Here is a 27,973-nt window from a genome sequence, read left to right as displayed (position 1 = left end):
TACTTTCGCCTACTTTTCTGACAGACGTAAACAATAGAATTAGTTTGGCCCGCCCCTAGGCCTCGTTTATTGGACAGCTCCCCACCTGTGTCGGTGTCAGTCAAACAGTGTGGACGGGAGTGAAGCACGGAGACTGCAGCGTGGGTCCGCCATCGTGGCTCTCACTGTTCTGGAGAGCAGCGCAGTATACCAGCCTGTGCTGGAAGCTAGAGCCACGGGGCGTGAGTTTCATAACCTGTACGCAGTGATTGCCGTGGCGTACAATAAAATATGGGTCAATTGTGTGGTCGAGATTTGGATAATTTTATTTTAGAAGACACCATTTTCTTTCACCTGTCAGCAGAGCACATTTTAATTGCGTGACACAAGGGGGGAGGCGTGGTATGTGTTTTAGGTTTTGTGGGATTGGATGAATGGTATCGCCGGGAGAGCAGGAAGTGAAGATAACTGGAACAGCAGCATGGCGTCTGAGGAAGGTATAGTCTAATAAATACAAATGCAAATACACCAGGATGTGAAAGGGCGACTGAGACGCCACGTCTGTTTATTTTATTTGGTATTTGTTAAAACGCCAAACGACTACTTTCTTTAAACAATGTACAAAAGTTTGTAAACGGCTTTGCTAAGTTAATTTCACCACAGACAGTTCAGGGTGTTAGGTGACGTTACCAGTGTTAATTACTCACCATTTACTGTTTCTTAGCTTGTAGCAAAAGTATTATTTTGCAATAATGTTTGCGTGTGGTCAGGGACAGCAACCAACGGTGGGCTTTCTCGACGATTTGCGTGGAGTTTTCAAGTAGCCTACGATTACAGGTAGATGAATACAGTTTGCATTATTCTGTATTTAATATGTTATAAATAATGAGGGTTCCGTGATTTCATATTGAAGTTCAGTAAAATAATTAATGTAGCATAATGCATTCTGACAACTAAAGTAGTATTTTATGTAAGGACTGCGGATCACCAACCTGCGTAAATGTAATCTTCATTTAAGTGTATACATATGATGATTATTATTAATAATAATAATAATAATAATAATAATAATAATAATGCGCAACACGCTTAATTAATCGGGTTTCCATGCAGGTCAATTTACACGTGAAATGGGAGGTATGACACAGGCCCGGTTTTTGGGATGGAACCGCATAACAGTCTCGCGTTTTGATTGGTCCATGTCTGTCGCATGAATATGTCGTCACACGAGTTGAAAAGCTAGCAGGCATTTTTAACATTGTGATGAGAGAGAGAGAGAGAGAGAGAGAGAGAGAGAGAGAGAGAGAGAGAGAGAGAGAGAGAGAGAGAGAGAGAGAGAGAGAGAGAGAGAGAGAGAGAGAGAGAGATCTGCTTTCCACAACCTTACCATTAAAATATAATGTGGTATTACGCTGTACTGATATAACAAACTATGGGTAATTACTTTATATGAATTATCATGTTATGCACAAATGTAAGAATTGGCTTTCTGTGGTGGTGTACTTTTTTTCTTTCAAGTAGCATATATCTATAATCGTTTTTTGCGATATATTTTAATATAAAATGTATACACTATTGCAGTTTTGTTAGAGGATACATTAGTTTATCTCTTAATGTAATCACAGTTTTACATATAGACTGCCCCTGTTTTCATTTACGTCGCAAATTCTGGGCCGCTTTGCTTTTCAGATAACGTCCCAAATTCTGGGCAGCTTTGGTTTTTAGGTAACGTCCCAAATTCTGGGCAGCTTTGGTTTTTAGGTAACGTCCCAAATTCTGGGCCGCTTTGGTTTTTAGATAACGTCCCAAATTCTGGGCCGCTTTGCATTTTCGAATTCAGCCCAGTTTTGGGGACTCAGCTGACAGCCGAGTTACTAAGTCATCCATGCACAGTTTACCATAAACTGGATCGTGAATTCATTTGAGAGTAACCCTTAGTACATGAATCAAAGTTAATGTATTTTTTACTCTCCTCAGAAATCTTTTTTTTAAATTTTTTATTTTTTTATGAAAAAACAAATAAAATGTAAATGTTAAAAAAACGTATTTCTTATTACATGAAGAAACTACATTGCACTGAAATAGATACATGAAAATTAATTCAAGCAGTCGTTTTCCTTTATTAAAGGCTAATATTAAAACACATTTTTGGGAAGGAACATGGTATTCCGAAAAAAGGACATCTCATTTTCTTATGCAACGTCCATCAATATATTGTAGTGTTTCAGGTTCTTTTTGGACAGAAGACTGCAACTGTGAGTAGATGAAGGCCGTTTATTTTGACAAAAGTTAAATAATCACAAAATAAAATCATAAAGTGAGGGAAAGGAGACTGGGAGTCGAAAGTGAAAATAAATGATTGTAGTAATTTTTCTTTTACCCTACCCTTCCCAGTCTTTCACCACCCCTCTTTTGCGCAAAACCTGCACTCCAATTCCCCTTCACACACGTGTACCACCATGCGGTATGCATACACCCACCATGCGACCCCTACATGTATACACCTACCATGCAACCCCTGCACGCACACACCACCATGCAACCCCTGCACGCACACACCACCATAGCAATTCTTTGCAAAATATATTTTCAGGTATTCAGCCCCATTCATGTCTATGGCAGTGTTAAAAACACATTTTCAGTCATATCTCTCGAACCAGAGCACCTACAACCACCGTTCGAAGGGTTCTAGACCAGCCTGAATGTAACATGCCCAGTTTCTTAGCAATTCTTTGCAAAAAATATTTTCAGGGCGTTCAGGGTGTTCAGCCTCATTCATGTCTATGGCAGGGTTGAAAAACACATTTCAGGCATATCTCTCGAACCCGAGCACGTAGAACCACCATTCAATGTGATATAGACTCAGGGGAGCACCCCAAACCACCCCCTAAAACGATGTGGTGGTTCACCCAAAAACTCATGTCATGATGAAAAAATTAACTTTGCCAAGCCATCCTGGCATCTGAACCAAGAAAATGGTGACTCCTTGTGCGGGGCCCCATGGAAAATCCCATTATAAAACCTCTTTGGGGCAACGCCCACCATCTGGCAGTGGGGTGGCATATGAACCCGTGGCTGATGTCTTTCTTTAGCTAAGACTCTTGTGCACGCAAAGAGTGCCCTTCTGAGTTTGTTGGCCCAGGGGTCGTGGAGACCACCCCCTTCCCTATGGCAAATCCCATTATAAAAACACCATCGGGGTAAGGCTCGGCCAATGGCGGTCGTGGGTCTTTAGCTAAGACTGTTGTGCATCTAAAGAGAGTACTAGCGAGTTTGTTGGCCCAGGATTTATGGACTCATGGGGTACGACAGGAGGGACCACCCCCCCCCCCCGACCGCGATTCCCTATGGCAAAATACATACAAAAAATGTCCATTATTTAAGACCTGAAATGTGCACATTTTGTAGTGTATTTATGCAACAGAAGCACCAAGTTAAGTCCATTCCAAGTGTTTTGTGATCACAGTATCAGCTTGAGTGTATCGGAGCATAGTTTTGCACCAAAAGCGAGCAGAGGCGAAAAAAGCACTATATACCCTATTCTTTAAGATATCACTTTGCAGTGCAAATTTGAGGAACGCAACCACTTAGCAACTTGCAAATTGGTACTGCAATTTAAAGGCCTGTAGTGTCAGACTGGTAATCCCTAACTGATTCAAGTGTTTTTTGAATGATTCCTGCAAAGACTGATTTATAAGAAAAAAGAGATTGACAAACAGCATTTTGCTTTATATGCAGAAATGGGCAACTACAAGAGGGTGTCAAACAAGCTGTGAATGTCCCAGGTGGCTACAGAGTACCTCTGGGTATGAATCCAGATGCTCGCAGTACCTGTTCTTAGATGTCCGAAACCACTGTATCGCTGTATAACTGTATACCCTATAAATATCACTTTTTATTGTGTATTTGAGGAACACAACCAATTACAAACTTCATTTGAATTGCTGTGCTATCAGAATATCAGTGTATAACTTTGCTGGGTATTGCAGTGTATGCTGGGTATCAAAAGGCCTTCAGTTTTACAAAAGGCTGTCAAAATTTAAAAAAGGCTGTCAAAGTCATCAGATTATTCTCCATTTTATTGTAACTGAGGTACCATTCAGTTGAGCGGAAATTGTAAAGGGGTACTCGAGCTGAAACCTCCAGATAGAAGGGGTACAGTTTCAAAAAATGGTTGAAAACCCCTGACCTACAGTATAAACTATCAGGAATAGATAAGGGAAATGTTGACTAATACAATACAATAGGATTTATTTGAAGTTGTTGAAGGGCACTAGTTTCTTAAACCCAGAAGTTCTGATAAACCCCTACGCCTCACTATATATAATAATGGACATTACATAAGCAAATGAATTTTTTTTTTTTGGTATACCATGTTCCTAAATGTTTTCTGGGGAGAGTAAAAATACATTAACTTTGATTCATGTACTAAGGGTTACTCTTAAATGAATTAACGGTCCAGTTTATGGTAAACTGGGCCTGCATGACTTAGAAACTCGGCTGTCAGCTGAGCAGAATATCTCAAAAACTGGCCTGAATTCGAAAATGCAGAATTTGGGAAGTTATCTAAAAACCAGAGCAGCCCAGAATTTGGGACGTTATCTAAAAACCAAAGTGGCCCAGAATTTGGGACGTGAATGAAAACATGGGCAGTCTATATGTACAACTGTGATTACATTAGCGATAAACTAATACATCCTCTAACAAAACTGTAATAGTGTGGAAGACATAAATTTGATATTAAAATACATCGCGTAAACGATTATAGATATATGCTAAAAAGTACGCCATTACAGAAAGCCAGTTCTTACATTCGTGCAAAACATGATAATTCATATAAAGTAATCGCCCACAGTTTGTTATATCAGTACAGCGTAATACCACATTATATTTTAATGGTAAGGTGGTGGAAAGCAGATTCTCTCTCTCTCTCTCTCTCTCTCTAATTTACATATCAACCCCCACATTTCCTATTCATTTGCATGATATTGAGTGAACTCGAGTAAAATAAACTGAGCGAACGAAAACCCCAAAAAACATTTTACACAAGACATTTTCCTCGTGTAAATGTCTCGTTAAAAAAAAAAAAAACTTGCATGGAGACCCCATGATTGTATACCCCTATTGGTTATGGTGTAGTGTTATTTTCAGGTACGCACTAAAAAGTGTTACACTGCGCTTGCTCGCGCATGCCTGAACAACTTCCGTTAAGAAAGCAGCGAAGCGCCCATTAAAATCTGGTACGTTATGCTGTTTTCGGTCTTTTACATCTTTTTAAAATTTAGTTTATGGTTACGGTACACTTAACTCGCACACTCAAGTAGAAAATCCTGCCAAATTTTTGCTCGTTAAGCTTTACTAGGTCATTTAAGAGAAATAAAGCGAGGAAAATCAATTTGTTTATAAAATCTAGGTTAAAACGTTACTGCGTATGAAAATAGAAAATTCTGCTTATTTTCTAGTGTCGTCCGACAGTCGCCATACTTGAAAACGACAGTCGCTGGCAGCGTCGCTGAGAGTTCAAATCAACTGAACTTTGACCTCATCGCTGACCTTGTTGCTAAGTGATAAACGCTAAATGGATGACAGGCTGTTTGTTGAGAAGCTGCTCAGTATAATTACTGCCGGTCCCTCTATGTATGTAGTAGATAAAGCAGATCAGCAGAACAAAGAGAATGCTTGAGTATTTTAGACTCGGGGCAAATGAAAGGCTTCAAGATTGTGTTTATTTTTGACCGGCACATAATGTCATCGTACTGTATATATGTTCAAATAATATTAAACAACGACAGTGCGGAACTATAGGACAATACAATGTATCTATAAATGGAATATAACGAATAAAGGATTTGAAATCAAACGGTGTATCTGTCTATCTAATCAAGCCACCGACCTACCTACTACATAGGTTTTTTTTTTTCTTTCAAGAATGCAGTCAATAAAAATAACAGAATGAGAGCTAGCCTGCATTGCAATACTGCGCAAATAAAATCCACATGAATTCATAACGAAACGGAACTCCAGAGCTCAACAAATAACAACCCCGGGCCGTCTTTTTTGGTAATCTGTCTAGAACATGCGTATGGTATAATACCAGATGCCAGAATACATCTGCATGTATAGAGCAGGGATGGAAATAAGACACTCATTGCATAGCAGTTTGAGACATTTCAGTTTTTACCAGCTGCAGGCTCTTGACGAAGCAGAAAAGCAAATGTATTTGTTTTTCTGCTTCATTGGTACATTTGTACACAAGCCTGGATTTCAGAATCAATGTTTACTGTGTGTGGATAGATAGACAGAGACTGTACAAATAACTACGACCTGATAATGGCCTTGGTATCGTGGTGTGACAAAATATGCCAGTTGTGTGAAACGTTTTGTTTTTGACATTTACATGTCAATTCAAATATATTTAAATTATTATTATTATTATTATTATTATTATTATTAATAATAATAATAATAATAATAATAATAATAATAATAGTAATAATAATAATAATTTAAATTACCATTTTTATGTGATCTGTTAACAATTGTTGCTTCTATTGTTTTCTGACATTATTGTAGCAGCAGTCCCGTTTTCAGCTCGCTCAGCTTTTTGAGGTTTTTTTTTTTTTTTTAATTATGGTAAAACAGTGAATGTTTTTTTGGATGAAGAAACTAAATAATAGGATGTGTTCCAGGGCATCAAATGCGGGAATCTCGCATTTTCCAAGTTGCTCCCGCATAGCTGGAACTTTCAGGGCGGGAAAATCCCGTAGAGCTATTTTAAGACTCCAAGCTACTGTATTTTCCACCCAATTTAGAATGCCTGACACGCTACAACAATCCCTAACGAAGAGGGTGTCGGTGGCGAAAGCACTGTGAGCCGCATTCTGAGTAGTGCTGGATAAAATAAATAAATAAATAGAAGTAGTGCTGGATATTTTAAATGCAGTGAGACTTTATTTTCTCGTACGTGGTTCTCGGCCGCTGTCTTTAAGCATTATTGAAACTCAGTACACTGCAGTAAGTAAACGGTTTAGAAAAAAAAAGACAATATTAAATCTATCTAGGTGTTTATTTGCAAGCGGTGACTTTGCTTTAAAAAAAAAGAAATGGTGCGCTGGTTAAAAAGAAAAGTACCCTTCTGCTGCAGGCAAAAAAAGTTTGCCGGCCTTTAAATGAAAACAGAGCAGAATGTACAACGCAAACAAACAACAGCAGGTAAATCTTCAGCCAAACTGGCTGAAGATTTACCCATGGCTGGAGTTTAGTAACGGTGAAATGAGCTCTTCAGTCTGCATTCTCTATGGAACTGTAAAGTTTACTAGCCGCTGTTACAAAATGTCTACATTATTGAGACATTCTAGTGGCAGTACACACAACGCAGCTTTGAAAAAGAAACGCGAAGTAGAAACTTCACATCAGGCAATGGCAAAAGCAATGGAGAGTGCTCTGTCTCGCAGTGATGAACAGCTGTTAGGTCTCCTGAAAGCAGCTTATTTTAAAGCAACACCAGTGTGAATGATGATGCAGTAAAATATGTATAGTTTTTATATGGAAAAGTGCCTTTTCTTTTGCCATCCCCCCCCCCCCCCCCCCATTGGCTGCAGCATAGGGGGGAAATCCCCCCAGCACACAAAGTGAACTTCAAGCCCTGTGTTCCTATTTTTCTTTTTGCTTGTTTGTGGTTAGGTATGTACATGTGTATAGACACATTCTAAGCTAAATAGTTTTTACTTCTAAGGAGAATACAAATACTAACTGAAGCGCTTCATCTTCCATTTCTGTTCAAATACTTCTCGGGTCAAGCATCGCTGGGCGTTTATAGTGCGGCGATAGCATTGTGTTGATCGGGTAATAATCGACAGCTGACTGTCACTGGGATTTTAGACGAGCGACAGTCGAGCAATGGAGTGTAAACCGGCCTTAAAACAACTTTTGTTAAATTCTTATTTTCAGCATACACTGCTTAAATGCAGCACAACTTCAATTGTTCACTTAACTTTGGATTTAATGAAGCATCAAGTCTGTTCTGCTGCACACAACTCAGCTATCCTATTGTTGTCTTCAGATGTTAAAAAAAAATACACACACCGCTCTTTTGAAACATATTTACTGCAGGTTGATCTCACCTTACACAGCACTGCAAGGAAAACGACTGTCGCAGTGTTCTTGAGTCATTAGTATGCGCACCTGACCAAACATTATGTTCTGTGCTGGAAGAAATTCAAGCATGAATATCGCTTGTGGTTTTTTTCTTTATATTGATGCCATGCCGATAGGCTCCTGATTATCGGTGCACCCCTACTAATTTCAGTATATACTTTATTTTTTTTACTTTGTAGTTAAGTCTTTCGATGTTTTTGAAAATGTACCAAAAGCACATCCCTAACCTGTACTAAAATCTGGTAGCGTACCACTTTCTGATGTTATACTGGTCAAGTTTTGGTATACATACCACATTCTGACGATGTACCACTTTCTAACACTACAGCGGTACACTTCACTCACACACTGAAAAATAGAAAGTTCTGCCAAATTTGTCGTTAAGCTTTAATAGGTAATTTTAAGAAAAATAATGACAAATACAGAAATTATGAATTTATGATATATAGGTCAAAATGTTACTGAGTATTACCTTTCAGTTCAGAGCGGTGATCGTCGGATGTAGTAGTTTGTGTTTTTGAGTTTGTGAGTTGTGTAACGTACCCTAACCTATTTTTTTAAAAATATTTTTATGAAATCACGGAACATCAGTTTATAACAACACAATAATGAAAACTGCATTCATCTAATTCATGTAATTTTAGGCTACTTGAAAACGGAACAGAAATCATTATGCACGTAGCTTACACATTGTTAATGCTGTGCTAATCTTTGCACAGCATAATCCTTTAGTACAGTCTCTTATCTTAACCATTTAGCTGTCACTCGATGAAGGTGATTTTACAGGAGGTCATTTCATATGAAATCAATAAAAAAACTGCCATTTTTCACTTGACCCCTGATTTTCATAAACTTTTGCAAGTATTATTGTGTTTGGAAGAAATGGTTACACTGTGAATTGTAGGCCTGAGTAAGGCTGCGGCGATGCCTTATTTTTCACTATTGATATATCGTTCTCCAAAAAAGCCGATGCATCGATTTAATCGACGTATGAAAGGGTAAAAAAAAAAACTCTGTAATACATGTGGAGCTGTGCATTAAGGCTGGTTCCCACTGGGCATACGATTCAGTTGGACGCTACGAATGCACCACCTTGCGTTCAAATCGTAGACGCTGTGGACGAGTTGGTAGATTTCAACTTCTCAGCGTCACTCGCATTCAACCAATCACGCCTTGCTCTTTCCTTTAGAATTTTACAAGTACAGGCGCTCATCGACTTACGAAGCCGGGCACTTAAGACTCTTTTGCATTATTACCCTGCTTCTACTTTACGATATCGAGACGGCATTTACGACATGGCGAGACACGAGCCATGCGTCATGTGCGCACGCTCGGTGTCTGAACCGCAGTACCTGTCGTGGGCGCCTGTGGCAGTGTGACCCCGCTTTGTGCGTATTGTTTGTTTATATGTTGCATGTAGTGTGTTAAATGTTGGTGTATAGTCATTGGTACACGGGATATAAATGGGTCTCGGTAGCACGAGTGATAAAATGTCTATTTGTATTTAGCCACGAGGGTTGCACATCACGTGCTGATTAAAATGTAATACTATGTGAGCACGGGGAAGGACACGTAATTAATCCATGTGCAGTTGTACCGAGATTCTAATTGAATAATTGATTAGCAATCGAGTCAACTGCATAAAAGACGCACATTGTCACTCAGTCAGGGTTGGGTGTACAGAGAGGAGGTATGGGGAGATAGAGAGGAGACAGAAGCGAAAAATAACAATTGCTATTCGTTCAGCACGGTAATTGTTTGTCCGTTTCGTCCCTTTTGTGTTTGTTTACTGTTTTGTTTGGCCCTTGTGCCCGTTTGTTTTGTGTGTTTTGTTCAACTCTTTTATTTTGAATTATTATTTAATAAAGAAACCGAGCACTTTCAGGTCTCGGTTTTAACCCGCAGCTGCTGTGTGTTTGCGTCTTCTTCCGGGTGTGACGTCACCACTGCAGCCATCCTGCCACAGCGCCCTTTGTTTTTTTAGAATTTATTTGCCCTTAACAATGTCTGATAAGAGCAATGGACTCAAAACGAAACCGAAGCTGTGAACTCTGTCACATGATGAGGGGCTTAACTTCAGGTGATCGTAGTTCCAGCTAGGAGTACTGCATACACACGCTGAATACGTCATTGGAAAGCCCCGAGTCTGTACTTTTAAACAAGCCAGGTAGGTTCCTGAGTAATATGTGCATAACCACGAGGGAGCTGGCGCCCTGAAATCAACGGGCTGAGTGTAAAGAGTTAATTCAATATTTGCATGATTACAATATAACGGGTCGTTTTTGTAAAAATGTATTATCTGGCCAAAAAGTCAGGAACGTAACCCAAATTTATAACATTGTTACTATGGGCACATGTGCTTCGACTTACAACGCGACTTTCAGGATCCTATTGTGTCGTAAGTGTGAGGACTGCCTGTAAAATACAAATTTACCGTTTATTATTTGAAATAAATTATACTTGTATAGATGTAGCGGAAAATGTCTAAAGAACTAATAATGAAGCATGTACGTTACCATAAATAAACAGATAAATAATCAGAATGAAAACTAACAACTCAGGAATTTAAACCGTGTTTGTGTGTCTCTCAGCAGCCTACGTACAGTGTTTACTGAAAGCGGGATGGTTAAATTGAGTGGATCAGCTCAACAAAGTCTGAGTGAATGGCAGTGATTTTACCATGAAACTGAATGGTGGCATTTGCTGTCAATCACACAATAATTGTTTTTTTATTTTTTTGGATCAGCTGTTTATAAAAAAAAAGAGGCGTTGTGGTTATAAGTTGTATATATAAGTTAAATGCGGCTGTGTCACGGCTCCCCGAACGATAGTTTTGTGAATCTTTGACCTCACCCCTTGATTTTTGTCAGTGTTTGATAGATTGTAGCCTAGACCGTTATCTACATTTCCTGCAAGTTTCATTTTGTGCCTGCCATTGGTTGCGGCTCAGCACAGAGTTGAATACAGTGTCAGGTGAATCTTCTAAGTGAAGCGATTACACACCATTATACAATTAAACACAAATATTTATTTGCAATCGAGTATACTCTCCTCTCTTGTTAAATTGAAGCTGCAGTGAACTGGTGCAGCTGTAACAGCTATTATATTACTGAATTAACCAAGGTGGCCTATTTACACAATTGGCTAAAACAAACAAATATGAATTAAATATAAATCAGTACTGAATTGTGCACATTTAATTTTGTCCCCACCAGTGGTACTTCTGTCAGCGCATGTTTGGTATTTTAAGTGATGCTTCTCCAGGAGCTGTAATTACCACTGTTCAAATCCAATGAATCACTGAGCCTGGAAAAGAAAACATATTTTTAGAAGTGGTGGAAATTAGCTATTTGATTTTCAGGTCTCTGCATGCATCCTCTTTTTGCAACACAATTTACCACTCACCTATGTTTACCCTTTTCCTTTGTAGCCACTCTGTCAAGGCTTTTGATGCTTTGGCCATCTCCTTGTCTCTCAGGGTGTATGTCCTTCCTGTTGCAGTTGTTGGCTCCACTGATGTCAGCACATCCCCCATGTCTACAATAAATTGATCTGGACGACATGGGAAACAGAATGATGGTGCTGGTCCATTCGGGTGCAGGAAGTTAATTTCAGCCTCTGGTTTCTTCTTGTGATCAGCAGGCACCACCAGCCCGAGCCACCAGTGACTATCGTACTGAACAGTAACATATCCTTTCACTTGGTCAAATGATAGGACATCCTCTTCGACTGTGATTGATTCTTTTCTTTGTTTTGTTGACTGGGAGAACTCTTATACAAGGACTTTTGCTTTGGAAACTGGTTGAAAGAAGTGGAGATGCCGTGTGTCACTCACAGTTCTTACCTTGAGGAATCGTTGCTCCAGAAAATCTTGCTCAGCTTGCCATTGTGCTATCGTGAAGTATTCTACTTCAGCAGCAGGAATGTTGTCTTTTGCAAACCAGTACAAGTGGTCTGGAGTCTGGATCTGGTCATGGTATAGACGCTGCAAACTGGCTTTTGTTGCCATTTGTTTAAAGGGTCCTTTGCCATGAGATGTTACAAAGAAGTTCCACTCTGCTTCCACACCAAAAGCTTCCAGTGCTGGCAAATGTTGAGGACATTTTTACAGTTGTTATATTGCCCCGCACACCCGTCAGGGAAGTGATAGATTTTTCTCGGGCGCCTCCCAAATTTGTTCTCCAAGAACCTCAAAAGGTGCTTTTGATAGAGATAAACAGCGACTGTAATGAGTCATGCATTCTGATATTGCAACATATGAGATGTGCTGAGAATTCCCATCTTTGTCTCGCCAATAGCAAACAAAAGAATATATGGTTGCCTGAGAGTTGTTCCAGTGGTGTAATTGTGCTTCATCTTGCATGATGAAAGTGAAGTTTCCTGCAAAATCACCAACAACTGGGAATTCATTTTCTTGAAGGAGTTCACCCCTTGACTGTTGATAATATGCAGTCTGTATCTTTGCGATGAAATCATGTCAACAAAGACGTTGGAGGTGGCTTGTGAAAGTCTATGAACTGATCAACAGATTCATTGATTGTCTGAAGGGTGGATCTGTCAGTTGTAGTCCACTTCCAATACTCCACAGCGTCCAGCAGGCAATTTTGAAAGAACATTTGTAGATGACTCTTGAAATCTTCAAGTTATGGACAATTTTCACACTTTCCTAAGTGGCAGTCGACGTTGGGTGAGGAGCACATGAGATAAAATAAGCAATGCCGATAGTGATTCAAAGGCACTTCTGTAGTGGCACTCAGTTGTGGAAGCTTAGAACAAGTGAACATCAGCTTTACATTCTGGTGTTTTGTGCAGACACACACAGCATGTGTACCGCTACTGCCTGTCAATACACACTCCTTTTGGTTTCAGCTCTGCACATTTGGAGAAGCCGATCTTAATGTCAGGATGCTGTAATCTGAAGAAACGACAGGCCTCTGAAAGATGACAGAACAAGACGTTTCTGTTGGTGCTCCCTCCTCCTCGAGTTTTTATTGTAAACAGAAACAAAATCTTTCTTTCTGGCCATGAGTCGACTAACATCTTCCCTCTTGTAAGAACAATTTTACCATTTGAGCAATCTCCTCTGTTAGCGTTCTCCCCCCAATGTTTGGAGTTGGATCTGATAGGCATCCCATCTCTTCCTGTAAACCTTGGCTGTCCTGGACGTCGTAGGTAGCACCAAACTCGGTAGCAGCCCTCCGTATAGACCAAGACATTGGGACAGCTGTCAAAATATGAACTTGCTGACTTCGACTGATATTTGAATGAAATGTATCCTTCAGCTGGGCCATCATCTGCTCCTTGATTGTTTCATGGTCTTCCACGTCTTCATTGCTTCTCTGACCTTTGTTACCTTCTGAGCTGCATATACTTTTTGTAACAATTTCCCTGTCTTCAGTGGAGATTCTTGTATTGCCTCCAAGGTCTTGTTTATTTGTGAAATCTCATGTTCCTTTTCAGCTTTGAACATTTCATTGCTTTGAGGTTGCTTGTCTTGAATAGCACGAGGGCTGGATTCTCTGGAACTCGACTCCTTGGGGTCACTTTGTGTTGAAGGTGTTGTTTGTCTTGGTCAGGAGGACGATGGGCTACCAACTTCATACAAGGGTAACATAACTTCTGGCCATACACAAAGTTCAGCTTCTGGTGATACTTGATCAGCTTCTTTGTTAAGGTGCGACCTTTAGTGCGGCACACTCCACGATGCTTTACAAATGGGTCACGGTATGCCTTGTCTTTAATTCCAAGAAAGTAATTGAAGTACTTGCCATTGATGCAACAAATTGTCTTCAATATCAAATAGACTGCAAAACTGCTAGAATAATTTTAGCGACAAACATTTAATGTCATAAATGTAAATATATAATATATAAATATTGTTTTGGAAGAGTACCAGGTTTAAGGACACACCTTAGTTGAGTTTCTTGTTTTTCACTTTGTAAAGGGCACATTTCAGTATTGATCTGTATTTAATTCACCTGTGCTACACTTTAGTCACGTGTTAACAGGCCAAATTGGTTAATTAATTAACACAAATTTCTTACAGCTACACCAGTTCACTGCAGCTTCGATTTAACAGGTGGGTATACTCAATTACAACTACATTTTTTGTTCAATTGTATTAGGTGTGTAATCACTTCGCTTAGAAGATTCACCTGACACTCTGCATTCAACTCTGTGCTGTGCCTCAACCAATGGCAGGCACAAAATTAAACATGCAGGAAATGTAAATAAGGGTCTAGGCTACAATCTATCAAACACTGACAAAAATCCAAGGTTACGCGATTTGACCTTGGTGAGGTAAAAGGTCACAGAATCACACAACTTTATCTTGCAGGACCTTCCATAGAACGTGAAGATAGTGCTATTCGAGAGCTTTTAAATGACACCAAAACTATCTTTCTGTGTCAAATGGAGGAGGTTATGACCATGGAAAGGCTGGGAGCAGGTTTCAAAATGGGGCAATTTTGATGAGCTGTATCTCATGAACGGGATGTCTCTCAGGCCTAAAATTTACACTGTAACCACTTCTCCCCAAAGGCAAACATGCATGGACATTTTTTATCACAAATCAAAGGAGGTGGAGCTTTTGGGTGATTTGATTTCATATGGATTGACCCAGGAACAAAAAATGTACAGATTCCAGTTACTGACACTTCGTAGAACAAATGTTTTTTTTTTGTTTGTTTGTTTTTTTAATCCCCTTACAAAGATATGATACTCTAGTCTACACCAAATATGTAATATTCATTGTTTCAATTGCGATTTAACAAAAGATGTTAAACATTTATATACAAACATTTAAGTACTGTATATCATTTATATTAGTACGTAAACTATTGGAAATGTGTATTCTAAATTGGTTTTCTTAAAAGGAAAAAATAAACTAGAATGATGTTTACTCAGCAAATCGTGTCAAAGTGTGCTTGCCGGGGTGCACAGTAGGGGTAAAAATTCGAAGTATCTGGCGCTTATTATATCTTTCTAATTCCTGTGACTGGTGTGATAAGTGTGCTCTGTGGTTGCAAGTACATTACATTTTGCTGTGGAAGATGCAGTTTTTGCATTGGCAGCTAAGGTTGTTTTGACCACCAGTATGGCCACGTCATGCTGTGATGACATCACATGGAAAACCTCAACACAATTACGTCTACACTGTTGCACATTGACATCAAACTGTGGTTATGCATAAACACGCTAAAAAAAAAGAATCGTTCTTTACAAAAAACATCGCTATGAAATTTGGATAATTATAGATGTCAATGTCCCTCTTTCAGAAACAACTGCTTGTTTGGCCTTTTCCAGGTCTGGTAGCAGATCCTGAAAATGGGTTATCCTGTCAGTTATTGCTGCTTTTGGTTCTTATTGCTGGGATAGAAATTACAAGTGCAATGGGTGCTTTATACTCTCAGGTAAGCAGTCCTTCTGGTAGCATTGTGATTGTGATTGAAAGTACTGATTAGAGGAGAAGCCTCCAAATGGAGCGAGGTAACCAGTGGTGTACCACAGGAATCAGTATTAGGTCTTCTGCTATTCCTAATCTACATTAATGATTTAGATTCTGGTATAGTAAGCAAACTCGTTAAATTTGCAGACGACACAAAAATTGGAGGAGTGGCAAACACCGTTGCAGCAGCAAAGGTCATTCAAAATGATCTAGACAGCATTCAGAACTGGGCAGACACATGGCAAATTACATTTAATTGAGAAAAGTGTAAGGTACTGCACGCAGGCAATAAAAATGTGCATTATAAATACCATATGAGAGATACTGTAATTGAAGAAGGAACCTATGAAAAAGATCCAGGAGTTTATGTTGACTCAGAAATGTCTTCATCTAGACAACGTGGGAAAGCTATAAAAAGGCCAACAAAATGCTCGGCTATATAGTGAAAAGTATTGAGTTTAAATCAAGGGAAGTAATGTTAAAACGTTACAATGCATTAGTAAGACCTCATCTAGAATACTGTGTCCAGTTCTGGTCACCTCGCTACAAAAAGGATATTGCTGCTTTAGAAACAGTGCAAAGAAGAGTGACCAGAATTATCCTGGGTTTAAAAGGCATGTCATATGCAGACAGGCTAACATTTTTTAATTTATTCAGTCTTGAACAAAGAAGACTATGTAGGCGATCTGATTCAAGCATTCAAATTTCTAAAACGTATAGACAATGTCGACCCAGGGGACTTTTTTGACCTGAAAAAAGAAACAAGGACCAGGGGTCACAAGTGGAGATTAGATAAAGGGGCATTCAGAACAGAAAATAGGAGACACTTTTTTACACAGAGAATCAACTGGAATCAACTCCCCTGTAATGTTGTTGAAGCTGACACCCTGGGATCCTTCAAGAAGCTGCTTGATGAGATTCTGGTATCAATAAGCTACTAACAACTAAACGAGCAAGATGGGCCGAATGGCCTCCTCTCGTTTGTAAACTTTCTAATGTTCTTAAGTGCAATGACATGTACAGCCAATAAAGCTGTTTATGGATTTGAATTTGATCAATAAGTGAATACACATTAATTGAATACATGCTGAGTACAGCAGTGTTATTGTGTGATATGCATGTAGAGGGAGTGGGATTGTGGCGCAGGGCGGTGATGAGGAAGGGGGGGGGGGGGGGGATTGTAGAGCTTTGCATCTCTGCTTAATGAAAAACTGAGATTTGAATCGCAACAGAAAATAAGTAAGCCACAGATGCTTAATTGCAGTGGTAGCCCTGACAGTAAAATACTGTACTGTAATGTCATTTTGATTCAAAGGCCATTACACGTAACAGCACATGGCAGTTAAACTAGGCACCCTCACGAGATGATCGCTTCTCAAGTATACTGTAGTAAAATAGGATTCTGCAGCCTGGTGAATCCTGGTTTTGTCAATGACAGTGTATCTTATCTTGTGTATGTGTATCGATGCCATTAGTGTATAGAATATGTGACCCAATTCTAAAGTATGATTTTTTTCAAGGTTAGGTATGTAGGGCATCTTTTTTATTATACCAGAGATCATTTCACACAGATTAACTGGATGGCAAAACAAGCCTGTCCATTACATCCACCCCCTGCCATGGCTGTGAATTCAGAAGCAGAGCTGTCAGTAGGATGTAAAAGTTTGTGAACATGATATTGGAACAGTATGTACAGAATAGTATAAAATAAGAATGAGCAACTTTCATGACAATTTGATAAGCGTTTATCCAGATACATGTAAGTGTGACATGCAGATGGAAAGACATCCACTATATCCCCAGATTCTGATACTGTCATCAACTTGTGCTAAGTAACGTTAATACCATGTATTGGAGTGGATAAGCAGTTCTCCAGGTACACTGACAGTGTGAAGTGTGGCGTTAGCTGTGCATGTGTACGCACGAGCGCCTCCACTGTAGCCTCTTCCAGGAGCGTTCATCCCCAGCAGGGAATTCAAGAGGGTATTACCTGACAGCCTTCTTGTTTCTCCTCTCAGGGAAGGGTAACCTGGCTCTCGTTCAGCACATCGTGTTGGTTTTGTCAGGGAAAGGAGGGGTAGGGAAGAGCACAATCACCACCGAGCTTGCCCTGGCATTGAGGCACGCAGGGAAGAAGGTGAGTCACGTCAGGGTATAATCCACTTTTGCTGGGAGAGCTTGCCCTGGCATTGAGGCACGCAGGGAAGAAGATGAGTCACGTCAGGGTATAATCCACTCTCGCTGGGAGAGCTTGCCCTGGCATTGAGGCACGCAGGGAAGAAGGTGAGTCACGTCAGGGTATAATCCAATCTCACGGGAGTGTTTGCTAGTAGAAGGGGTTTTTTTTGCCTTATTTTTAAACAAATTTAAATAAATTCACAATGGTTTATAAGATGGAGAAAGTTGCCAACAATTACCCTTCAATGGGTACAACTCCTTTTCCCAGAAAAAAGAATATTTTCCATTTATTTTCTTCCAAATGACTTTAGACTTTTTTGGCTCGCATTTGGGTACAAGTCACTGCTTTTCCCATTCCTTCCTGTGACTTCAGGAAGTACAGCATTGAAGTATCTGCAAAGATCGTTCAATAAATATTCTTCTCTAACTGCTTCAAATTAATTGCCATTAAAAAATGTGTGTGTTTTTGATAAAATTATAGAATTGTGTATTGGGTGAGATTTAGTGGTATGGTTTTGTCAGCACCGGTGGTGTATCTCGCTCTTTCTGTGTTGTTGCAGGTGGGGATCCTGGATGTGGATCTGTGCGGCCCCAGTATCCCCCACATGCTGAATGTGCGCAGTAAACACGTCCACCAGTGTGACGCGGGTTGGGTCCCTGTGTACGCAAACCCCGAGCAGACCATCGCTGTCATGTCAATTGGCTTCCTGCTAGAGAACCCTGATGATGCTGTAGTCTGGAGGGGACCCAAGAAAACAGGTAGGCTCTGCGGGCCCCAGACCAGGGCGGTCCTGCATTGGCTGCATGTTTGAGAGTGGTCCAGTGGTTAGAAAAAGGGGCTTAAGAACATAAGAAAGTTTACAAACGAGAGGAGGCCATTCAGCCCATCTTGCTTGTTTGGTTGTTAGTAGCTTATTGATCCCAGAATCTCATCAAGCAGCGCCTTGATACCAAGAGGTTCCCGGTTCAAATCCCAGCTCAGCCAGTGACTCATTGTGTGTGACCCTGAGCAAGTCACTTAACCTCCTTGTGCTCTGTCCTTCGGATGAGACGTAAAACCGAGGTCTTGTTGTAAGTGACTCTGCAGCAGCAGCCGTTGTTGATGCATAGTCCACCCCCTAGTCTCTGTAAGTTACTTTGGATAAAAGCGTCTCATAAATGACTACATACAGTGGCTCTCAAAAGTATTCACCCCCCTTGGACTTTTCCACATTTTATTGTGTTACAACATGGAATCAAAATGGATTTAATTAGGAGTTTTTGCCACTGATCAACACAAAAAAAGTCCATAATGTCAAAGTGAAAAATAAAATCTACAAATTGTTCTAAATTAATTACAAATACAAACAGAAAATAATTGATTGCATAAGTATTCACCCCCTTGAGTCTATTTGGTAGAGGCACCTTTGGCAGCAATTACAGCCATGAGTGTATTTGGATAAGTCTCTACCAGCTTTGCACATCTGGACACTGCAATTTTTGCCCATTCTTCTTTGCAAAATTGCTCAAGCTCCGTCAAGTTGGATGGGGACCTTTGGTGAACAGCAATTTTCAACTCTTTCCACATATTCTCAATTGGATTGAGGTCCGGGCTTTGACTGGGCCACTCCAGGACATTGACCTTTTTGTTTTTAAGCCACTCCAGTGTGGCTTTGGCTGTATGTTTGGGGTCATTGTCCTGCTGGAAGATTAATCTTCTGCCAAGTCCCATGTCTCTTGCAGACTTCAGCAGGTTTTCCCCCAGGATTTCTCTGTACTTTGCTGCATCCATTTTGCCCTCTATCTTCACGAGCTTTCCAGGCCCTGACGCAGAGAAGCATCCCCATAGCATGATGCTGCCACCACCATGCTTCACGGTAGGGATGGTGTTCTCAGAATGATGTGCGGTGTTAGGCTTGTGCCAAACGTAGTGCTTAGCGTTGAGGCCAAAAAACTCTATTTTGGTCTCATCAGACCATAGAATCTTCTTCCACTTGGCCTCAGAGTCTCCCACATGCCTTCTGGCAAACTCTATCTGAGATTTGATGTGAGTTTTTTTCAACAATGGCTTTCTTTTTGCCACTCTCCCATAAAGGCCAGTTTTGTGAAGCACCCGGGCTATTGTTGTGTCTCCCGGCTCAGCCGTGGAAAACTGTATCTCCTTTAGAGTTGCCATAGGCCTCTTGGTGGCCTCCCTGACTAGTGTCCTTCTCGCCAGAACAATTTGTAGATTTTATTTTTCACTTTGACATTATGGACTTTTTTTGTGTTGATCAGTGGCAGAAACTCCTAATTAAATCCATTTTGATTCCATGTTGTAACACAATAAAATGTGGAAAAGTCCAAGGGGGGTGAATACTTTTGAGAGCCACTGTAACTGTCCTGAACTAGTGTTGGAGAAGTGACGTCTAACGTCTAACTACTGTGTAACAGTTACAAGTAAGCAACATTGTAACTAATCACAGTAACTGATTACTTTATAAAAATGTAACTAGTTATAGATACAAATGGTTACTTCTCAGGCACAGTTTAAATTTTACAGAGATTTTTTTTCAGTTTGGTCAGGCTGCAGCTTGAAATATTCTTTGAAGATACAGCTATCGAACCCACTCATTCCCTCCTGTCATCATTTTCTATGAAAATGATATGAAAAGCGCGTTCATGTGACATGTTAGGTTTGACTTGCATTGTTGAAGAGTGTTTTGATTTTCATGTTAAGCATTAGCTGTTGTCCTGTTTAAATGTAACTAAAATAAACTGTTATGTTTTCGCGTGAAAGGTAATCCATTACCACATTTTGTTACATGTCAGAAAAAGGAACCGTCCCAGTCACAAGTTACTGAAAAATGTAATCGGACTAGCAAAAGACAAGTGACTAGCGAGACATGCTATATTCCAGCTATATTTTTTTTCAGTTGCAGGTAGGTGAAGGGATATCTTGTGTACAAACTCTAGATGTGTAATAATCATTCATTTGATTCACACAACAATGCAAGCGTGTGCAATGTCATGTCAACTGATAACATAAGTAAATCCAATAAAATTGAGTGTTACAATTAACATTTTTAAATGCTTTTTGGGCCCAGTGAGAAATGAATAATTTTATAGATGACTGATTTCTACAGGGTACTCATGCTATTGTAAACCAAACAAGTGAGTTTGTAAACGTGTTTAAGTAATATTTTGGACTTGATCACTTTAGTGAAATTAGATGGAGACATATAGGCCAGAGGGAACGAGACACTTCGCATAGAGAGTGGTGAGGGTGTGGAATGGGCTACCTAGTCATGTTGCTGGGGCAGAATCACTGGGATCCTAAAAGACCCAACCCAGTTTTGAGATCAATCAGCCAATAGGAACTGGACAGGCAGAATGGTCTCCTCTCGTTGGTAAATGTTCTTATGTAAATGTACGTAGCAGTTTAACCCTTTGCGGTCTTATTTTGGACCAGGTCCGACATTACAATTTTCCCTTTCCGGTCCGAGACTGTCCGACATCATCAAAAAGATGTAAAACACAGGACTCTAGTCGTTTTTTTTTCTCTGGAAAAGCCGAGAAAACCATTCAATGGCCGAGTGAGACCGTATCTGAGCAATACACATTTATAGTAATAAAATAATGACTTGGATCACATTATTGAGGAGTTTGGTGATAAAACGAGTGATCAGGATATGATTTATCAGTATGCACGACTATGAAGAGGTATGTGAAAAATACAGCGAACAAGGGGTGGGGCAGGGCTGGAGATGCAGTACTGAGTGTCCTGTTGATATGCAGTGCATTTTAAACCTGATTTACTGTGAAAACCACTTTTAAACAGCGCGTATAAAATAAACTGCGTGTGAAAATAAATTGGACCTGACGCGCCTGAGATCCCTGTGTTGCTCAGTTTGTATAGTCCTTGGATATTAACCTATTGGATCCCTGTGTCGCTCAGTTTGTATAGTCCTTGGATGTTAACCCATTGGATCCCTGTGTTGCTCAGTTTGTATAGTCCTTGGATATTAACCTATTGGATCCCTGTGTTGCTCAGTTTGTATAGTCCTTGGATGTTAACCCATTGGATCCCTGTGTCTCTCCCGGCAGCCCTCATTAAGCAGTTTGTGTCGGACGTGGCGTGGGGGGAGCTGGATTACCTAATCGTAGACACTCCCCCAGGCACCTCCGATGAGCACCTGGCCGTGGTGGAGAGTCTCCGAGGGCATGGTGTGGAGGGGGCGGTGCTGGTCACCACACCTCAGGTAACAATCAAACATGCAGAATACACTAGCATTCCTGACTGGGATTCCAGCTTGCTGTACACGTCACACACAGGGGACCAAAAGAAAACCAGCTCTTGACCTGAGTGCTTGGTGGTGCAGTGGGGTAATTCCTTAAAGTACGAACTTGATGCTAAAAAAATAATTCCAGTAAGTCTTACCTAATATACAGGTAGTGGACAAAAAAAATGGAAACACCTGGGTAAATGAGGGACACCAAGTATACTGAAAGCAAGGACTTCCACACAGGTGTGGCTCATGCATTAATTAAACAAATAACATCCCAGCATGCTTAGGGTCATGTATAAAAATGCTGGACAGGCCTGGTTTCCTATAATTATGGCTAGCATGGCTGCAAGAGGAGACCTCGGTGACAGAGGGGTGATTTGTTGGGGTGCGTTTGGCAGGAGCTTCAGTGACCAAGACAGCTCAACTTGCTGATGTTTCACGAGCAACGGTGTCTAAGGTGATGTCGGCATGGAACTCAGAGAGAGAGACATCATCAGCAAAGGGCAACAGTGGGCGGAAGTGCATACTCCAGGATCGTGATATCCGTGCATTAATTCGAAGTGCAAGGCAAAACAGGCGAGCAACTGCAGATCAATTGACTGCAAATTTCAACCTGGGGTGCGAGCAGCCAGTTTCATAAACGGTCTGTCGAGAACTCTACAGAGCGGGATACCATAGTGGCCCAACGCCCTATTAAGTGACTTTACGTTGGGGTTTCCATTTTTTTTGACCACTACCTGTATATTGCCTTCACACAGTAGGTCTCAGATTTTCTTATATTATGGTGAATGTGATTTTGTAATGGTAATTTATATGAAGCTGTTGGTGAAGAATATTTATCGAACTCCAGGCAACTTCTGCTTACAGTATTTTCTTAATCTGACATGCATACTCATATTATTATTATTATTATTATTTATTTCTTAGCAGACGCCCTTATCCAGGGCGACTTACAATTGTTACAAGATATCACATTATACATTATTTCACATTATACAGATATCACATTATTTTTACATACAATTACCCATTTATACAGTTGGGTTTTTACTGGAGCAATCTAGGTAAAGTACCTTGCTCAAGGGTACAACAGCAGTGTCCCCCACTGGGGATTGAACCCACGACCCTCCAGTCAAATGTTATTAACTGTATTAACTGTTAAGCTTAACTATATTTTGTTAGTAATTATACATTAATTCAAACCATTATTTGTAATAAAAGCAATGAAAGAAAGAAATAACATTTCTCATTCTCTCTTACATAGGAAAATGTGAGATCTACAAATTGATGGCAGTACACCTTGGATAAGATTTACTGTTAGCTATTATGTGCTTTTAAGGTCTTATCCAGTTGGAGGACATTTTTATTCAATGGCAGAATCTGTTAGTCTCTACATTTTTGCTAGAATTGTGCGTGACAGAGGCATGCATATATATTAATGACTGAGTAGATAAACATCCTGCAAGATGATGTGCAGTCTGTGCCATGTCAAGGCTGTGATCAGGTCACAGGTGAACAGAGGCCTAACCCCATATTACTTACAGGTCCCAGTAAAGTAGTCAGGCAGTTCCTGTTACTGACACACTTTTTATTTGATTGTTTTTCCAGGCAGTTTCAACCGGGGATGTGAGACGTGAAATCACATTCTGTAAGAAGACTGGCTTACGAATCCTGGGGATCGTAGAGAATATGAGTGGGTTTGCCTGTCCACACTGTTCTGTGAGTTTACTGAGAATACAAGTGTGTTTGCCTGTTCACAGTGTTGAGAATATGTGTGTTTGCCTGTTCACAGTGTTGAGAATACCAGTGGGTTTGCCTGTTCTCAGTGTTGAGAATATGAGTGGGTTTGCCTGTTCACAGTGTTGAGAATACCAGTGGGTTTGCCTATCCACACTGTTCTATGAGTTTACTGAGAATACCAGTGGGTTTGCCTGTTCTCAGTGTTGAGAATATGAGTGGTTTTGCCTGTTCACAGTGTTGAGAATATGAGTGGGTTTGCCTGTTTGCACTGTTCTGTGAGTTTATTGAGAATATGAGTGGGTTTGCCTGTCCACAGTGTTGAGAATATGAGTGGGTTTGCTTGTCCGCAGAGTTGAGAATACAAGTGGGTTTGCCTGTCTGCAGTGTTGAGAATGCGAGTGGGTGTGCCTGTCCGCAGTGTTGAGAATGCGAGTGGGTGTGCCTGTCCGCAGTGTTGAGAATGCGAGTGGGTGTGCCTGTCCGCAGTGTTGAGAATGCGAGTGGGTGTGCCTGTCCGCAGTGTTGAGAATGCGAGTGGGTGTGCCTGTCCGCAGTGTTCTGTGAGTTTACTGAGTGTAGCGTATGGAAGTGGAGAGCATTCAGGCTAGTTTGTGTAGAGGGCTAATTCTCTTGCCTTTTTAAAGTGTTGCAGAACACCCTGCAGTGTTTACAAGAACCACATTACATAACCTATGCTGTCCCTTATAAAAATTGATCACAGTATTTTCCCACGCTTGTCTGATGGTTATACTATATTTACCATAGTTTACCCTGGTTTGTCATGTTTATTAATATGCTTTACCATACCTTGCTGTTCTTTACAATGCTTACCTATGCTTTACTATGCTTTCACTGTGCTTTTATTATAATTTGTTATGCTTTTACTGTGCAAAACTTTTATAAGGGATGTCCCGTATGGCAGCGTTACATGTAAACATATTTAAACAGATGGGTCATAAATGAACTGCAACAGTAATATCTCTGAACATCGTAGATCACGCTCCCTCCTGCAACAGTAATATCTCAACATCGTAGATCACGCTCCCTACTGCAACAGTAATATCTCTGAACATCGCAGTGTATCTAGATTACTCTCCCTCCCGCAACAGTAATATCTCTGAACATCGTAGATCACGCTCCCTCCTGCAACAGTAATATCTCTGAACATCGCAGTGTATCTAGATTACTCTCCCTCCCGCAACAGTAATATCTCTGAACATCGTAGATCACGCTCCCTCCTGCAACAGTAATATCTCTGAACATCGCAGTGTATCTAGATTACTCTCCCTCCCGCAACAGTAATATCTCTGAACATCGCAGTGTATCCAGATCACGCTCCCTCCCGTAACAGTAATATCTCTGAACAATGCAGTGTATCCAGATCACGCTCCCTCCGGCAACAGTAATGGTTTCTGTTCCCACAATACGCCTCTCATTCCAATCAGTATACTTTCCTTATATTTGACTTGTAATTTTATGTTTTTTTTCAGGAATGTACAAATATATTTTCCAAAGGCGGAGGAGAGGAGCTGGCCAAACAGACAGGAGTCCCCTTTCTAGGTGAGGTATTAACGCTGGGGGGCCTCTTGACAAGGAAGCTGAGGGGCAGAGCTGTGCAATGAAGCAGTCACAACAGCACAGCTCTCCCTAATTATGCATGTGTAGTTTGTCCCATTCAGTAAAAAGGGGGAAAATTATCAATTTTATAACTTTAGCTTGACACTTTAATTTAGTTGTCAGGTCTGTTTCACGTACTCTAAAAACAATGCAAGGCTCATCAGCAATGCTCTTGGAAAACCTGACTCGTACTTCACTGAAGTAATATAATACTGCTACCCTTATAACAGAGTCATGTAATAAAGCATGGTACACCCCAGAGAGGTATGATACATCATATTTAAAAACATGGCAAACTGTGGTAAATGCATAATATAACCACGGGAAACTGCAAAATGACTGGTAAACTTTTATAATGGTAGTGTCATTTGAGGCTATTTATAGTGCTTATCAGCACTGATGGGTTATCGATTGGACGAGAGAACTAAAATTAGTGGTATTGTTTTTGACCAACCAGTTTTAACATTTTAATTGTTATTGATGGATGCAGAGTGTGTTTGGGGACCTCTGTGTGTGTGTTTTAAACTCAAGAAAGATGATGGGACCTTTTATGCTCTTCTATTTCAAATTTGTTTTTCATAGAATATTTATTTTCTTGCCCTTCTGTAGACTGTATTAAGGCATTAAAAGCAGTGCATTCTATAACAAAAGGCAAGGCATCGCTGTGCTCCCTGCAGTGTGAGGCGTTGAGATGTTCATGCTCATTGACTGGGTAATGCATCGCTGTGCTCCCTGCAGTGTGAGGCGCGGAGGTGTTCACGCTCATTGACTGGGTAATGCATTGCTGTGCTCCCTGCAGTGTGAGGCGCGGAGGTGTTCGCGCTCATTGACTGGGTAATGCATCGCTGTGCTCCCTGCAGTGTGAGGCGCGGAGGTGTTCACGCTCATTGACTGGGTAATGCATCGCTGTGCTCCCTGCAGTGTGAGGCGCGGAGGTGTTCACGCTCATTGACTGGGTAATGCATCGCTGTGCTCCCTGCAGTGTGAGGCGCGGAGGTGTTCACGCTCATTGACTGGGTAATGCATCGCTGTGCTCCCTGCAGTGTGAGACGCGGAGGTGTTCATGCTCATTGACTGGGTAATGCATCGCTGTGCTCCCTGCAGTGTGAGGCGCGGAGGTGTTCACGCTCATTGACTGGGTAATGCATCGCTGTGCTCCCTGCAGTGTGAGGCGTTGAGATGTTCACGCTCATTGACTGGGTAATGCATCGCTGTGCTCCCTGCAGTGTGAGGCGCTGAGGTGTTCACGCTCATTGACTGGGTAATGCATCGCTGTGCTCCCTGCAGTGTGAGGCGCGGAGGTGTTCATGCTCATTGACTGGGTAATGCATCGCTGTGCTCCCTGCAGTGTGAGGCGCGGAGGTGTTCACGCTCATTGACTGGGTAATGCATCGCTGTGCTCCCTGCAGTGTGAGGCGTTGAGATGTTCACGCTCATTGACTGGGTAATGCATCGCTGTGCTCCCTGCAGTGTGAGGCGCTGAGGTGTTCACGCTCATTGACTGGGTAATGCATCGCTGTGCTCCCTGCAGTGTGAGGCGCGGAGGTGTTCACGCTCATTGACTGGGTAATGCATCGCTGTGCTCCCTGCAGTGTGAGGCGCGGAGGTGTTCACGCTCATTGACTGGGTAATGCATCGCTGTGCTCCCTGCAGTGTGAGGCGCGGAGGTGTTCACGCTCATTGACTGGGTAATGCATCGCTGTGCTCCCTGCAGTGTGAGGCGCGGAGGTGTTCATGCTCATTGACTGGGTAATGCATCGCTGTGCTCCCTGCAGTGTGAGGCGCGGAGGTGTTCATGCTCATTGACTGGGTAATGAAGTAACGGTCTTGGTGGGGTTCTTCCGGCAGGGTGTGTGCCTTTGGACCCTCAGCTCAGCTCCAGTTTAGAAGAAGGCGGAGATTTCATCCAGGCTTTCCCGCTGAGTGCTACCTTCAGTGCCATTAACGAGATTGCCCAGAAAGTGATGAGCGGAGCTGCTGGGAGACGATGAGGAACCACCGGGCTGCGCTGATCGTCAGGAGGGGCTGATTCCACAAGAAATAACTTTCCACATCGACCTTCATGCTTTTAAAATGAAATGTTTGATGTAACATGCAGTTTTGAAAGAAGCACATGTTGAGACCTGGGTATATAATGGAGGTACAAAACAGATTTATCATATTATTGTGTTAGGTCCAATTACTTTACATATGTCTCACTTTATACAGAACTGCTGATCCTTTTAATTTGCTATTGATATTCTTCAGTTATTATAAAATTATTAGAATGCTTCGTCAATCTGCCTTTTTGTCTGACGTGCATTTTGGGTTCATGTTGACATTTCTTTAACCACGGGAAAAGCAAAAATCATGTTATTAAATGTATACAATAAACCAAAAATGCAGTGGTTCTTGAATTATATTCACCGGTACTCCAAAGATATGAAGAAAATAAAGTGTGCAGCATCTGTTCTCTAATGTAGGACTGAATTCAGTCGTGTTGCAGTGTGGAGTGTGTGTTTAGTTGTGTTAATTCAGTCGTGTTGCAGTGTGGAGTGTGTGTTTAGTTGTGTTAATTCAGTCGTGTTGCAGTGTGGAGTGTGTTTAGTTGTGTTAATTCAGTCGTGTT

The 27,973-nt window shown here is 41.0% G+C and overlaps 1 protein-coding gene across 3 annotated transcripts; it reads left to right on the top strand.

Annotated features, from left to right (window-relative positions):
- The first annotated feature begins 237 nt into the window (after positions 1 to 237).
- On the top strand, positions 238 to 27,745 carry nubp2 (nucleotide binding protein 2 (MinD homolog, E. coli)). 3 transcript variants are annotated; one of them, XM_034052686.3, is made up of 7 exons: positions 239 to 476; positions 17,602 to 17,720; positions 18,322 to 18,520; positions 21,827 to 21,981; positions 23,617 to 23,727; positions 25,239 to 25,308; positions 27,214 to 27,745. In XM_034052686.3, the coding sequence occupies exons 1-7, from the start codon at positions 410 to 412 to the stop codon at positions 27,354 to 27,356; spliced, it is 864 nt and encodes a 287-aa protein (XP_033908577.1). In that variant the 5' UTR covers positions 239 to 409; the 3' UTR covers positions 27,357 to 27,745. The 3 variants fall into 3 exon arrangements, with proteins under 3 accessions (XP_033908578.1, XP_033908577.1, XP_033908579.1); XM_034052687.3 differs by lacking the exon at positions 17,602 to 17,720 and having other exon boundaries at positions 238 to 476; XM_034052688.3 differs by lacking the exons at positions 239 to 476; positions 17,602 to 17,720 and adding an exon at positions 17,736 to 17,866.
- Positions 27,746 to 27,973: the final 228 nt, after the last annotated feature.

Source organism: Acipenser ruthenus, chromosome 22 (assembly GCF_902713425.1).
Source record: "Acipenser ruthenus chromosome 22, fAciRut3.2 maternal haplotype, whole genome shotgun sequence".
Taxonomy (NCBI): domain Eukaryota; kingdom Metazoa; phylum Chordata; class Actinopteri; order Acipenseriformes; family Acipenseridae; genus Acipenser; species Acipenser ruthenus.
Note: the sequence above shows the minus strand (reverse complement) of the source record. Positions and strands in the feature narration are given on the sequence as shown.